This window comes from Lontra canadensis, unplaced genomic scaffold (assembly GCF_010015895.1).
Source record: "Lontra canadensis isolate GAN:19392208 unplaced genomic scaffold, GSC_riverotter_1.0 scaffold4, whole genome shotgun sequence".
Lineage (NCBI taxonomy): Eukaryota > Metazoa > Chordata > Mammalia > Carnivora > Mustelidae > Lontra > Lontra canadensis.
In genome coordinates, this window is record NW_022630998.1 from 13,446,964 (window position 1) to 13,463,746 (window position 16,783).

At 39.1% G+C, this 16,783-nt stretch overlaps 1 protein-coding gene across 19 annotated transcripts in view; it reads right to left on the bottom strand.

The window, feature by feature from the left end:
- PAM (peptidylglycine alpha-amidating monooxygenase) overlaps positions 1-16,783 on the bottom strand; it is a 278,000-nt gene that overhangs the window by 93,652 nt on the left and 167,565 nt on the right. For all 19 annotated transcript variants that reach the window (XM_032845671.1, XM_032845663.1, XM_032845654.1 and 16 more), the window contains exons 5-6: positions 12,689-12,776; positions 818-903 (exon numbers count right to left, since the gene is read on the bottom strand). In XM_032845671.1, the coding sequence (XP_032701562.1) occupies positions 818-903; positions 12,689-12,776 (174 nt within the window). The remainder of the gene's footprint in view (positions 1-817; positions 904-12,688; positions 12,777-16,783) is intronic.

Sequence of the window (16,783 nt, forward strand, 5' to 3'; positions counted from 1 at the left end):
AAAAAATCAACAGAGAAAATATTTATAGGCGAGGAAAATTTTTTTCTATCTGCTCAACTAATGGGTCTTAAAAATGTCAGCAAATCTATAACAGCCTTCCCCCACCCCCCCATTAGTTTCCAAACTTGTTTGGTAGCAGCTGCCTGGTAAACGATTGAGAGGATCCAGAAACTCATTTGAAGCAAAGCAAAATGGATATCAATTAGAGCTGCCAAAGCTGGGGAGGAAAGAGAGGGACACGTGTATCACAAGACACCATCCCTGAACCATGGCAGACGTATTCTGTTACAGAACTGCACATTCCCTGGATATTAAGAAACATCACAGTAATAAACAAGAGCCTGGTAATTCATTCACACATTGGAAGTTGTGAACAGTTCAGAGTGAAGTCAGAAAGCCAGCTGAGGTTTGGCATTACATTAAATATCCAGGTTCCAAGACTATTAAAAAAAAAAAAAAAACTATTTGCTGACACAGCAATTTATTTAATTCTTAGCTCTCTTGGCTCATGAAACGCTCCTGCCGTCAAGAATCAATGTGCCGTAGGCTGAAGGTAGCATGAGGTATACTTCTTGGGTACTCTCTGCTTCTATCTGAACTATTGTATGGTCAAGTTACTTACCAAAGAGAGGCAGAAAAAGAAGAACTACCTAAATGAAACCTTTTCAGTATCTTGCAGGTAATACTGGCAATTTTTCAGTGTGGAATTGCAAAATGGAACGCTGTTGACAACTGTGGAAAGGACATGATAAAAAGTACTCTAGAGTCAGAAATTAAACAGCTTTAGGGAAGGCGATACAAGAGGCCTCAGATATACCTTTGGGGAGTCTGGTAGGGGGAGCATTTCTTGCCCAGGCATATAGAATATTGGCTTTATCTGTACAGGTTCCTTCATCACAAAACCTGAAGAAAAAAAAAAAAAAAAGCAGCCATAAATGAAGATCCAAATAGCAAAACACATAAATCATTCACCATAGGGAGGAGAGGCTAAGGAAAGAGATTTGAAAACAAAGTAAAATACATAAAATATCATGATTGCCGTCATACCAGCTTTAAGATCCTGACAAAGACTAGAGCCAAGAATAATTTAATATATGAAAAAAGTAAATAAAGAGGGAGGTTTGTCTGTGCATTGCCCAATGTGAAACAATCCTGTGAGGCAGATATACAATTTGCAATTTGGTATGTTCCTATGTGGAATGTACTCTGTAAAATCAGGGAGGAAGGTAAGCATTATGCAGACAGTGCATAGAAACCACTGTTCACACAGTGTTAATTTGGAGGTGGACTGAAAGACATGCCATTCACATTTCCCCTTTGGGGATCAGCATCATCACTAAATCTTTGGCCACATCCACACATGGTAGAGCACAATACCTACCATCAGCCCGGGGAGCCACACAAGTGTATCCCACATAAGGGGTTCTTGGTGTTAGATCTAATACTTCAAGCGTATGAATACCTGGCTGTGCCATTTAGAGGTTGTTTCATGCCGGGCAAGTCACTCAGTCTACCGAGCCTCAGTTTTCTCTTTTATAAAACAGGGTTAGTTATACTTACCTCACGGTCATTCTGTAAATCAAATTAGATACAAGTGAAAACACTTTACAAACCTCAAAGCACTCTACCAGGGTAATGCATTCTTTAACAAGGCATTCACTTCATCTAGAGATTCATTATTGAGAAGCAGGGCTGTGCAGCGAAAGGAGCGCAGGCAGAAAGATCCATGTGGAGTTGAATTCCTGCACCTCCAGGCAGCCGCTGTGGGTCGTGGGCATGTCTGCAAACCCTCACAATGTGCAAAGCTTTCCACTCGGGCTGTGGTGGCCATGTGCTTGTGGCGCCCCCTACGCTGACTGACACGCTAGCGTTCACGCTGGTCCATCCGACTTCATGAATGGTAAGCTTCCTGAGTCCAAGGCACACATGTTCACACTTTTTTTTTTTCCCATGACACTGTATCTCTTAGTTTTTTCTCTTCTAGAATTGGATTTGTTCAAAACACCATTCAGTGATGGTTTTTAAGATTTTATTTATTTATTTGACAGACAGAGATCACAAGTAGGCAGAGAGGCAGGCAGAGAGAGGAGGAAGCAGGCTCCCTGCTGAGCAGAGAGCCCGATGTGGGGCTCGATCCCAGGACCCTGGGATCATGACCTGAGCCGAAGGCAGAGGCTTTAACCCACTGAGCCAGGTGCCCCTTAGTGATGATTTTATGTTGCCTTTCTAGCTCTGTGTTTTGTGAAACTGGCACCAAGCAATGTCCGAGTCAGGGGTTTAGAAAGACTTGAGAGATTCAAGGGCTATCAAAGACAAGGACGAATACAGCTTCTCGGGTAGAAGGCTGGCTCACACAGGAGAAAGTGGGCAGTGCCCATTGCCTGGGAGAAAAATGAAGGCAGGCTGTGGTAGCTTTCTTAACAGGGTAGGAACTGAGACTAGAACCTGGCCGACATCCAGGTCACAAACAATAAAATCACTGGTAAAACGTACCTTCAAACTCAGAGGCAGGAACTCCTAACATGTTTCCCGCTTAAGGCCAGAAATGGGTGGGAGACTAGGCAGTTAGGACAGACACCTGTTACCCATCTGAATGAAGGGGTGAGGGACTGGGAACCAGGAGTTTCCCATAAGGTTCTGTTTAGCAAATGCTTTTGCTTCTATCAATCAGGATGTAGAAAGAAGTTGGGTAATGTGCAATGTAAAACACATCAGCCAGTGGTTTCTTAGTGTTTACTGTCAAGAGCAATATACTTAATGACGAAGGACCATTATCACGTGAGATGGGTGCGTTGGAACAAATGTCTGACACCCTTGTGCCCACCGTGCCACAAGTCTTAGGATATCGGACAGTGCCCAAAACAGTTTCCCTCCTTGGCCTCATACTCTTCGAGTTTAAGAAATGAGATTGTCAGATGTGATGAACTTTGTATCTCACTACTGTGAGCTACTAAAATTTAAAGATCTGGGTGGCAATTTTCATAGCTTTCAACAAAGATCATAAATATACAAAAGTGCCTCCCATCAATGTGATGACAGTCTTAGGTTAAACAAGATAATTGTTTCCTCTGATATGGAAGTCAATTCAGTGTATGACTAGAAAGAACCAGAATGAAATATAGCAGAGAAAACTGCTTTAGTAAGTTTTTCTAAGCTACATACTTGATTAGGTCATTTGCTGGCACAAAACCTTTGCAACGCTTCCCAAAAATAACAAGAAAATAAAACCCAAACATTATAGCATAACACATGAGGCTTTTCATTATCTGGGAACTTTTATATCTCAGAAAAAAAAAACGTTTCCATTTTAGTCATGCCAAATTTCTGCCAGTTTTCAAAGTCTCTCTTCCATACTATTCCCTTTGCCTGGAAAACCCCTTCCCAAAATCTCTGCCTGACATACCTGTACTTATTTTCTCCTTCAAGATTCCCTTCAGGGGGCGCCTGGGTGGCTCAGTGGGTTAAAGCCTCTGCCTTCAGCTCAGGTCATGATCTCAGGGTCCTGGGATCTGAGCCCCGCATGGGGCTCTCTGCTCTGCAGGGAGCCTGCTTCCCCCTCTCTCTCTGCCTGCCTCTCTGCCTACTTGTGATCTCTGTCTGTCAAATAAATAAATAAAATCTTAAAAAAAAAAAAAAAAAGATTCCCTTCAGACTTCCTCCTGAGGGAAGCTTCCTCTGATCCTCATCTAGGCCAACTTCCACTCGTTAACTATAGTGCCTGTCTTAAGCATCAGCTTACTGATCTCCTTTCCAACCAGACTGTGCATACTTTGTGGCCAATAAACTCCCAGCACCTGCAACCCTGCCTGGCATTTAGTAAATATTCCAGAAATGTTTGGCAGCATTGACTTCCAAGTAAGTTTTTAACTTTTCATATACAAAGATTTGGATTGGCCCAAAATGTTATTGTTCTGTCAAGTATAATAAATTTTTTTTGAAAATTTCCTCAAGAAGTTTTAACTAAAATATTTAAATTTAAGTATATTTAAAAAATCTGAATTATGACTTACCTGCTAGTTTGTAGAAATCAGCTTTCATAAGAACATTGCAAATAGGTTATGCTTTACAGTTGAATAAGCACAGAGAGTTTAACTTCCAAAGGTCACATAGTCAAGCCATGATTCAAAGCTCTGCCTGTCACACTTGCTTCTATCTCAATATATGAGATTGATTTATGGGCAGAAAATGATATTCTGTCAAGATAAGCTTCAATGACTACATGACTATAATATCTGAACTAAGTTGCAATGTGTGTATACAATTCTAAAATCAAATTCTAGGTAATTGTTCTCACTTATTCGCAAAGAGACAATAATCTTACATTTTATTTTCTCATCAGCTCTGGTAAAAGAAGAGCTCTAAAAGCAAACCTTGATTTTTCAAATCCTGTTTTATAATTTTAAGAAATTTATTAAACTCAGGGCTCCTCAGTGGCTCAGTGGGTTAAGCCTCTGCCTTTGGCTCAGGTCATGATCCCAGGGTCCTGGGAATGAGTCCCGCATCAGGCTCTCTACTCAGCAGGGAGTCTGCTTCCCTTCCTTTCTCTCTGCCTGCCTCTCTGCCTACCTGTGATCTCTGTCTTTTAAATAAATAAAATATTTAAGAAAAAAAAAGAAATTTATTAAACTCAAGACTGAGTAAAGATGGACTCGCTGGAAAGCACTAGGATATTGAAACTAATCCTAAAACTTAGTATATGAGATGACTAGGAGAAGACGAAAAATAAGAGACTAAGAGAAATGGCTTCTGGAATGGATAATACAATGGGAAAATACAACAGAGTGGCAAAGAGCATTTGAATAAAGTCCCTGCACTTTTTCACTGTCGGATTTCTATCTTCCCTTTTAAATGAAAAAAAAAAAACAAAAAACAAAAACAAAAAAAAACCATCGTATTTTCTCCACATAAAATGTCCACAGGAAGGGTGCCTGGCTGGCTCCGTCGATCAAGTATGCAGCTTTTGATCTTGGGGTTGTAGGCTAAAGCCCACATTGGATATAGACATTGCTTAAAAACAAACAAGAGACCAAAGACATAAGGATGGTATTTTGGTTTTCTAAAGAGTCCTATAAAAATAAGGAAGATCTTTACTATTCTTCTTTTTTTTTTAAGATTTTATTTATTTATTTATTTGAGAGAGTGAGAGAGAGCATGAGAGAGAAGAAGGAAGGTCAGAGGGAGAAGCGGATTCCCCACAGAGCTGGAACCCCGATGTGGGACTCGATCCCGAGACTCCAGGAATCATGACTTGAGCCGAAGGCAGTCTCTCAACCAACTGAGCCACCCAGGTGCCCTTTACTATTCTTATTAATAAGAAAAGTCTTCAGGCCAGGAAGCAATGTAACCCTTGATCAACGGCTGTTGTAACTTCAGGCCTCATCAACTGGGTATCTTAGCACAATTCTAGCAGCTTCTCCTTAAGGCTCCTCCAGATTAAGCCAATTAATCGTGAAAAGAGTCACATAGCTCCCTTGTGGTTTCTTAGTATTTGTAGTAAAAATGATGAGAATTAACTTTTCAAAAGAAAACTATTCTGGATTATTGGACCTCTGCTTTAGAGCCTTTTCACCTCTGATCCATGGGGAAACAATTCAGATGGCATGAATATTTTCAGAATATGCCAAGCATTGAAAAATGCTAACCTGTCATTTTGCATTATCCAAATAAAGCATGATTGACTGTTCAAGTACCCTCTAGTTGTATCCATTAAAGGTTATTTAAAATCCAAGGTTACTCAGGGATGATCAGAACTGACAACTCATTTCTTTTTTTGTGTAAAAAATTTTTCTAGAAGATTTTATTTATTCATTTGTCAGAGACAGATAGAGAGTGACTGAGCACAAGGAGGTGGAGTGGTAGGCAGAGGGAGAAGCAGGCTCCCCTCTGAGCAGGGAGCCCCATGCTGCACTCGACTCCAGGACTCTGGGTTCATGTCCTGAGCCGAAGGCAGGCACTTAATAGACTGAGCCACCCAGGTGCCGCTAAAAAAATTAAAAAAAATAAAATAAAATTGTCACACCCTCAAGTTAAGTCTATGTAGACTTAAATTCCAGTTTTACTAAATTAAATATCAGGGCCACAGGAAAATTAATCCAAAATGAGAACGTTTCTTTAAGAAACACAATATATAATCAATGGCATATGTGGGATATCTTGATCATTCCAAACTGCATCTGGAATGGGTAAGGTATTCAAATTTCATTAACTGCTCTCTATAAACCCACAGAACAAACTTCTCAATTCAGACAAATCTGATGTGAATATCAATGCAGTGGGTATACAATAGATATTACTATTAGCTCAGCAATAAGTAGGAAACTTACTGGGAAAGCTAAATAAGAGCGGTGATTAAAAGGCACCAGCCTGATAAACGGCCCCAAAATATACACACCCCACCTTCCTAGTGAGATAAAAGCCATAAAGTCTATAAAAAAAGAGGGTGTGTCTGTTTCGTTCACACCAGATTTTCAGTGCCTAACAAAGAGCTTGGCACATGATAGCTGGTTAAGAAATATTTTATTAATTAAACAAATAAGGATAACAACTACCATTTATTAAGTACATCTACGTGCCCGGCACTGCACCATTATTTACATCCCTTTACTTATTCTTCATCATGGCCCTATTAGGTGGGATTAGTAGTTCCACTTTACAGATGAGGAAACAAACCAACACAGGTTAAATAATTTGATTAATGTTCATTACAATTGGCTCTAGGCTGAATGTTATAGCACCGTGCTATAATATTGCTATTCTGTTTAACATAAATGCTAGTCTGCCAGGAAAGAACAACTGTTCAAAGTTATGTAATGTTTGTTTCTGTTGAAACTGTCAAATTGTTACAGTCATGCCGATGTACATTATTAAAGTTGACACTGGTCTACTAAGAAGTGGTCAGTTGCTAAGGAACTCCTTTCAACACCTCTAATCCAGGTTTCTATAAAGTAGCCAAGGAAGGCACCTGGGTGGCTCCATCAGTTAAGCGTCCGCCTTCAGTTGGCTCAGGTTGTGATCCTGGGGACTTGGGAGCGAGCCCCAAGGCCTGTGTGGGGCACCCAGCTCAGAGGAGAATCTGCTTCTCTCCTTCTGCCCCCCGAACTCATTCTCTCTCTCTCTCAAATAAATAAATAGTCTTTAAAAAAATTAGCCAAGGGTTATGATCACTGGTAAATACAATAAGTACCACGTGTGTCTTAAATAAACAAAGATCCCTCATACTACCCTGATATGCACTATCATATGAATCTATTATAATATTTAAAAAAATGGATACAATCAGTTTTAGCCTATCAGAGATCTGTATCTAAAATTTGCTACTACAATCAAAGGCACATTTTATAGTGCTTTAGAACAAGGCTTGGCACGGGTTTTGTAGACCCTGTTATTTTTATTTATACTGACAAGGATGTTATGTATGTTTAACTTTAGAAGTTTCATTGTGGAAGAAGAAACAAAGAGGGGGCTGCAGAAGATACACTGTGTACAGATGACAGATAGCTAGGATATGGAGAGGGTGCGTAAAGGCGGCATATGCAAACACCATTCTTAACCAGAGAATCATTATCATCATGAGGGAGGCAACTAAGCTGTAGACGTAATATCACCCTTAAAAAACAGTCATTTAAATGAATAACCAAGCAGGGTGTCTCACATACTGGCTGCCATATATATATATTTATATGTTTTAGCTACTCTTCTCTTTCCTCTCATCAACATCTGTAACCCTGCGGAGACAGCGGCATTTAAAAAGACACAGCAGGTGGTTAATAAATAGAAGCAGTTGAAAGGGATTGAAGCTAACGCTTCTAGGATGGGAAAGCTCTGCTGCTTTAGCTGGAGAATGATTCCAAGTTAGAACAGCTGGAAATAGCCTCACTTAACCAGCTGGGAAGCTTCTTTTCAGAGAAGATCAAACAACCTGTAGAAGGCATCTTTGATTTGTAAAAAGTAGTAGGTTGCAAGTATCATTAGAAACAGTTTTCAATCAAATATTAATTGCTAAGACTAAACATAATAATTTCGGTTATGCATAGAAGATGATGCCTAAGTACAAGGCAGGTAGGTACATAAGAAGCCCATTCACTTTAATCTTCCAGTATTGTGAACACACAAGCTTGCAGTTGGCAGTCATAAACTCTTTAAACCCTGGTCCTGTGTCCAGCAGATGAAAGTACACGGGCCTGTACAAACTCATATTACAAAAAGCAGTGCTCCTGAATTACCCCAAATGTTAAACAGCTTGTATGAACAAAACATAGAGATTTTCAAAGACTGAAATACTATCCATAGCCAACCATACATTATTAAAACAAAACAATATCCTGATTGTTAGAATAAAATAAAGGTGTTTACAGAACAAGCAAATGCAATATGTCCATTTCTAAGATCTCCTAAAATTTACCCTTTTTTCGTGAGGAGCTGTAATAGGTACCTTATGTCTAAATTACCTAGGTTTCAGCACCTCATTTCCTTACTGACTGTAAAAAAAAGCCCCCCAAGTCATCTACTCACTTATGGCTCAAATTCAGCCAAGAAATCTGGGGAACTTAGAAGAGCTATGCTTTGAATTAAGTCTGCAAGTACCAATGGAATCCAACAAGTCACAATGCTTGCTCCATTCTTGGTGCTATTACGTTCTGCGGGTCCCCAGATACAGTTAATTGTCTTCTCCTTTAAAGACCTGAGAAAGAAGGTTTGAGGGTTACATCTGACAGGTACTGCTGCCTTTCCATCAGCTGGTCCTTATTTGCATCCTCGAGAGTTATGTTAATTTGGAATTGAGCACCAGGCTCACTCTAACTATAAAGGGACCACCCCACGGTATATTAAAAGGTTCACATCAATGTATGCAATTTAAATGCACATGCATACAATTAACTAGACACATTACCAGTGTGAGCTGCTAATTTGGAATGAGACACAAAAGACTGGAATATGTGTGGGGGAAAAAAAAAACCTTTAAAATTAAAATGACTACATAATGAAAACTGCTTCGTGCTGTGTCTACTATTTTCATGTAAACGTAATATAACTGTAAATATATTTTAATGAACAGTAGAAAGAGGTAATTACAAAGAGCAAAGGAGGGCAGCACAACAGAGAAACATCATCAGAAGAGCTCTTTGTTTTCATATTTAAAGTGCTGCTGGAAGACAGAGGATGAATTATAACTTCATAATTTCAGGGGGAAAATGTTTACTTTCTTAGAGACACATACCTATTTGCCAACCTGCTGGCAATGAAACTAGAACACTCAAGTGAAGACAGAGGGGTAATCCTAGCTAACAGAAAAAAGAAAAGGAAATCTAAGCTGGACGTTTGTGTGTTAAAATATCCTGTTAGCTTTTTCTTCTTCCACTAAAACAGTTTTGTAGTCTCATAAAGATTTCCCCAGGGTGTGAACAAGTTCTTGATATTCTTAAGCATCAAAAAACATTATAGGTATCATATCCAAAAATACATGTGAAAGTATGGGAATTCTTAATTTAACTACTGTCTAGATCTTGGAGCAGTTGAGGAATAGATTTGCAACTGTAAAATGAGTGTGATAAATTTCATGACTCAACCATTTTAGAAAAATAATGTGAGGCTTTGACACTGATAGATTTTTGTTATTAGTATTGTAATTCAGGTGGGAGGTAAGAGGCCAAGCAGTTGGAAAACATCCGCTGACTGTTTCCGTGGCTGAGGCTATGTGGCTTCGTGGGGAGGGAGTAGAAGATGTTTTTGTGAAGCAACCACGAAGTTTAGTCCATGAAATATCCCAGGAGCTCCAATGCTTTAAAGAAGTGAGGGTCTTGCCAATTATTGGGAGATAAAAAATCTGTACCATTTTTAAATGGAGAATAAGACTGGATTGTGGAAGTCGGAGTCACTAGAACAGTTTCTTTTTCTTTTTCTTTTTTTTTTTTATTTTTTAAAGATTTTATTTATTGGGGCACCTGGGTGGCTCAGTGGGTTAAATCCTCTGCCTTCGGCTCGGGTCATGATCCCAGGGTCCTGGTATCGAGCCCCGCATGAGGCTCTCTGCTCAGCGGGGAGGCTGCTTCCCTCTCTCTCTCTGCCTGCTTCTTTGCCTACTTGTGATCTCCGTCTGTCAAATAAATAAATAAAATCTTAAAAAAAAATTTATTTATTTGACAGAGATCATAAGTAGGCAGAGAGGCAGGCAGAGAGAGAGAGAGAAGAGGAAGCAGGCTCCCTGCGGAGCAGACAGCTCAGTGTGGGGCTTGATCCCAGGGCCCTGGGATCATGACCCGAGCTGAAGGCAGAGGCTTTAACCCACTGAGCCACCCAGGCGCCCCTCACTAGAACAGTTTCAATTAATGCATACCTCTTAGTTTACTCTGAACATGTACTAGGTACATATATTGAAATAAATTTAAATGTTACGTGAACACTTTGGGCTTGGTTGAAAGAAGGTAAGTACCACCACCAGTTACTGTCCTTGAGGGTGATAAAGTCAACCCTAACAAACCTATAGATTAATTGGGAATATGTGCTGCAAGGCTGATTCTAAAAATCCATTTTAAATGACATACGTATAATGCCATTCAGAGCTCAAATTACTCAGGGATGCAAATGAATGGCAAAATGCAGCGGGCTGCGTGTTTGAGATGACTTGACCAGTTGCACGTATCTTATAATGATGGCTTTCTAATCTGACTCAGCATCTACGTGCAATTTATATTCATAGAATTACGGAATTTGAGAGCATAGAGAAGTTCTATAAATGATCTAGTGGTAGTCCCTTGCTAAAATGAAGACATCGAGGCTAGTTCACACGTAAGTGATTTACCCAGGGAATTCAGCTAGTTAGTTCACTACTCCTTCATTCTACTATGTTGCCTTTCAAGTCATCATGTTAGTAATAATACACGTAGTAATTCCTTTACTCAAAATTGCTATTTTCGCTTTCATTTACATTTTCTTTGAATTCTCTCTTTCCTCCATTTGGCAGTCTTTTGGAAAATATATTTTACTAGACTTAATTTCAGAACTGTATATTTAAGAATATTAATAATTATTTTTACAGGACCAAAATAATATTTGCTCTGATGTTCCCTTGATATGAGAACAATGAACTAGGCTTAGTTCATTTTATAATGAGATTTTTCTTAATTAAAACCATAATAACATTTAGTGACGTTTTATTTTTTTCACTCGTTCTCTTTAACCAAGGTAAATGTAAAGCAGGTTTTAAAAGCTGACATCCCTTCTAGCTGTTTTCAAGAATTCTAATCCGAAGATAAATATTGCCAGTTTCAGAAGAAATATTTTAAAAACATAAAGCCAAAGGACGTGATTCAGTGAATAACATTCAGAAGAAGCTGTCACAGAGAAATCTTTTAATATCAGAATCTTATTTACAAAAATTTACTGAAGAGCAAAAAACTGGAATGTTGATAGCAAAGGGTATTAATTGTGATTCGCTGGTCCCGTTTTTACATAAACCCAGACATGTGAGCTGGATTCCTATGTGATACAACCCTTTGATCAAATAACTTAAGCCTATTAACAAATGCTTTGATGATACTTGGTCCCTGGAGATTTCCACTAATTGCCCTGTGCTTTTAACAGTTCCAAATATATATTACAATTGTTTGTTATAACAACGACCAGAATGCAATTGCTGTGTGCCTTGCATCAGCCTGACAAATATGAGGATATACAGAGAAAGGTCTATCAGTGTACGTGATTATGTAGGGACAGGGGCACAAAAGAGACCCTTCTTCCATGCAAAGCAAGGCACACTAGTCATCCTGGACTGTTCAATCCCGGACAGTGATTCTGGCTTTTGTCGCAAAATAGGAGACTTAAAACACATGGCTATTTTCAAAGCTCACCAATCTTCATGAACACCAAAGAACAAAATGAAAGGGCAGATCTCAAGCCATAATTATGCTGTAAGCTCCTAGGGATAAAAAACATATCTATTCTAGAACCTTCCATAGCATCTGTTACCATTCTGGCATATAACAGGCATTTAATAGATGTTTACTGACCATATATAGCAAGATATGAAGATTCATTGCAGTGATTAAAATAAATTCTAAAACTGCAATAGTTGTTTAAATCAATGTAGGTGGTGTGGTGAAATGGAAATAACTTTGGATTTGGGACCGGACAACTCAGTGTTCTAGCCTCATCTGACACCAACCAGCTGAGGAACCGTAAACATGATACTGAAGCTCTGGGGCTCAGGCTCCTTGTTTGTTAAGCGGGGACAATATTAACTGCTCCACAAACACTTTAGGAAAAAAATGAAATGGTGTATACAGATCACCTAGCACGGCGTTGGGGATAAAGGAGTGCTCAATGAACAGAGCCTTGGTGGTCTTTGGGTTGAAGCATGAGCTTAAAAAAGTAAACATCGGAGCATCCATTATCTAAACTGACAGCCTTTTTTTATAAGCTGTCTGTACCTTGATATGCTATCTACGACAACAGACATAAATTTATTAAGTCAGTGTCAAAGACTGATGGATGTGCTCCATAGCAGACTCAATAACGGTGATAATCAGACCATGATAACCATGTGACGCGAAAGAACCGTGTTCTTTCCTGGAAAGTAAATATTCTACCTGTTTATTAATCAGCTGCAAAATACTTGCACAGATGCAATTTGTACTTATAAAATACATACATTTTCTACACCCCTTTTGATGGTGGGACCATTATCCCTTACCAGTAACTTCCAGTGGAGGAAGGCATATTGCATCCAAAAAGCAACATATGATGGACAGTATCCATGCTGGCACGAGGTTTGAAGTCAACTGTTAAGAGAGAAGGACACGTGATTGTGAATGCAAGTTACACTTCTGTGCACAAACTGTCCCAAGAGACCGCATCATTCAACAGTCCCAATAGCTGTATAACAAAGATGTTTTGTTGCTTTTAGGATAGATGGCCCTGGTGGTATAAATTATCTTTCTCCTTCCGTAAGAGGAGTGTGTGATTTGACAATTTAATTTAGTAGGAGAGTGAACTATCATAGAACAAAAAGAAAAAGTCATCAATAGGCTGAAACTACACATCTACCCACACATACTTTTTTCATGGAAGTCCCCTTATAAAGGTTGAGAGCTGTATGCGGGTGCAAAATGAAAGCTCCAGGCTATGCGTTCACAATATATTCCCTTCCAGATTTTCGTAGAGTGCTGAGTAGCACAAAACACCGCACGACACGGCATGACAGAAACCACAGTGAGGGATCAGAACATGAGCAAAAGGATTCATAACACGAATTTATTTCAATCTCTAAATAACGGTAGTCACCGGGATGTGATAGGAAGAAACAATTTACTAGGAAGTAAAAGTGGAAAATGTATCCTTTTTTGGAAAATGTACCCTTTACGAAAGTATAAAAGAGAGAAAATCACTGTCCTGGATGGGCACAGTGCACTTGCTAAAGGGATACCAGAACTTATGTAATGTCATTTCTTTTTTTCTCCTAATGATAGTGGTTGAGAGACATTAAAAAAAAGCAAAAATGAGTTCAGAGACAAAACAAAGCCAAAACTAAAGATAAATTATGCTAGTATGCATGGACACTATTCGGCATGAGCTGCCTTTCCTGGCTTGGGTGTGGCTCATCTCCTTTTGTCTGCATTTGAAATGCTGCACTCCCAGGACCGTTTCCAAGTCCCCTCTACATAGAAGAATGCTCAATAATCTAAAATGACCTTAAGTTTCAGGTGTATGCAAAACAGCATCTTTTAGCTCTAATTTATCTGTCTTATAAAGTCAATGAAATGTCATTTACTGCTAAAATGTGTATCTGAGTAGTACATATTTATAAAATAAAAGATGTTTTACATAGAATTATAGCACCATGACCTGCAAAGCGTGGTTAGTCAGAAAACACAAGGGTGCCTACTATGAGCCATTCTGATTCACAACGTTCAGGAGAAATAAAGTTTTTCACTTACTGCACTGAAAATAAGAACTTAAAGCCTAAAAATCCCATCATGAGATGTTCATGTCACCATTTAAAAAAAAAAAAAAAAGGCTAACAAAGAGAGAATGGCTGGAAAATGGACTTGCTATAACTTGAGGCTTTGTTTCTTAACATCAAAGAATATAGTAAGCCTATGAGGTTGAAGAAGATACTCTGGAAGCAAAGAATCAATTGGAACTTACCACAGATCACAAATCATAGAAAATCCTAACAAAATCTTTAAAAAAAAATCTTAAAAAAAACATCTTAACAAGCCGAAATTTGTTACCAAGAGTTACAGAAGGAATAAGAGGAATTTTATCTCCATAGACTCACTCTCCAGTTAAGTGCAGGATTTCCTTCCTCCCTTCCAGAATCCTCCCATGGTGTCATCCCTGGCAGAATTAAATCTGAAAAAGCTCTAAGGTGGGAGTACCAGGTCTTTGTTTTTTACTCACTTTAAACTTATCTTGGTATGTGATGCAATTTGTTATCTTATATTTGTTTTTATCAAATGGCTTATATCACTCTATGGATACCCAACTTTTTGATCTGACTGTATCCACCTCCTACTTTCTCTCTTTTTCAATATCCCTCTGCCAATCCAGTGAGGGGTTTGTCAAGCAAGAGGATGACTCCTCTGTTTTTTTCAGAACCAATGATGCCCATATAGCTCCCATTCTCCTTAAATTCATTTATTATGGGAGGTTTATATTAGTAGACTTCCTAAGTTTGAATCATTCTGGGAAGTTTGATAATAAGCCAACATGGCCAAGTGCATTTTATCAGGAGATTAAGCTGTTGGGTGCAAAGCAACATTAAAAACCCAGATGGAAGTACCCAGCAGAAGATTGGGATTCTGTGACCCTTGTTCAAGAAAGAGTCAGAGAATTATGTATTTGGGAATCACTCAAAAATTGAATCCTGAAGCCATAAGAGTGGACAAAAAAAGCTCAGGACAGGGGTGCCTGGGTGGCTCAGTGGGTTAAAGCCTCTGCCTTCAGCTCAGGTCATAATCTCAGGGTCCTGGGATAGAGCCCCGCATCGGGCTCACTGCTTCCCCCTCTCTCTCTGGTGCCTCTCTGCCTACTTGTGATCTCTCTCTGTGTCGAATAAATAAACAAAATATTTTTTTAAAAAAAAGCTCAGGACAGAATCTTAGGGAAAGCCTCAAGCTGGCAGGATCCGTGTAGGAGACCCCAGCAGTTTTTTTGTTTTGTTTTGTTTTTAATATTAATGCAGTATGTGTAGTGTTGTGAAAGAAGGCAAACTTTTCTTTTTTTTTAAAACAGAGTGGGCTATCATTAAGTTCGTAAAATGAAATATTAAGCAAAAGATTCAGGGAAGGACAGAAAGGAGACCTGTTGGGAGAAAAACAGATCCTGAAGGCATACAATCTCTGGCTCTTCCTTAGGAAGGAAAGTAGAACGTTTTGCCTGGGCCCCTGCTTATGTGAGAGATCTTCCAATCGTCCTTTGTAAAGGGCAGAAATTATACAGAGTATAACTTCTCTATCCATTTTCTGATTTTTTTCTCCTTCTGACAAACTATTTTAAGAACCACTATTTGTTCCACACTAAACTCATACTAGATAAGTGTTTAATTTTAGTTTCTATAATTAGAAACAAATCGATATCTTTAAGAGGTAGTAAAAGAACATTCCTCAGAGTTCCCTCTCATAGCTTACTGTCAGTGACTCATGCATTCCTCCAGAACTTCGAGACCTAGTTTGAATGCTAAGTAAATTACTGGTGTAGACTGGTATATAACCATCTTTTTCAGATCCTACAGAAAGAGTCTAATATCAAAGTATTTATATAATTATAGCTCAAAGTACAACTCACTGCAAGTTGCAATGAAAAATAGCACCAGCAAAAGGAATGTCCTACCAAAATGTAAATCTAAAACAAACAGTAGGTGCTATAAAACAAAGCAAGCCTTGGACAATTTCACTGAAGGGCCTGCTGCCAGTGGTGGGGAGGGGTCAACTGGGAAAAGATTCATCTGACAGGTTCATTTCCCGGGTTTGCTCCCTTCCTACTTATTATTCCTAGCTTTGCCGAGCGAGATCCCACCCTAGTGAATAAGAATGAAGTCTGCTGGGCACAAGATACACATATGACTCTACTGGAGGCTTCAACACTACACGAAAAGAATATGGGAAAATATTTTCAAATCACATCTTAAAAGAATTCCACCCCCTACCCCTACTTTCTTTCTTTTTCTCCCATCATACAGCAAAGAAATAAAGGATCTGAGGTGAAGACAGCCAGAGGATAATAATGAAAACAACCGACAGGCCGAATAAACAAAGGCAGCCTTGGGAGAGCGACAAACGGGCAGAAGCACGCCCTTGCAAGAACGCAAGGGAGTATTATATCCGATAAGATTAAAAAGTGCCACTGACTCTTCTAACTCAATAACAAGATGACAGTTGCTTAAGTGGAAATGGAACTTGAGTCTCAATGAGTGTTGTTTCAGACTGCCTGATGGATAAGAAGATCAGGGAAAAGTTTATAGGCAAGTAAGTGTCAGTCCTGGGAATCAAACATTGTTGAAGGACTACGACTCCAGAAATAGAACTCGTGCACATTAATTAAAGGAATACAATGGCTCTGAAAGTGCACAGGTTGAAGGTTTTCTCAAAGGAGAATGTCATCTGAAGGGAAAGACTTGAAAGGATGCATGTGGCCGACATACTAAGCAGACATACTTGGGTCTAGTTTCTGGAGTGCCAAGCAAAATTTGCACTAACTGCATGAGGTTGTTTGAAATTTATGGGTTCTTGTAGCTAACGTTAGACTATAATCAGGGCCATAGAATTCTCTAGGAATGTGACCTAGG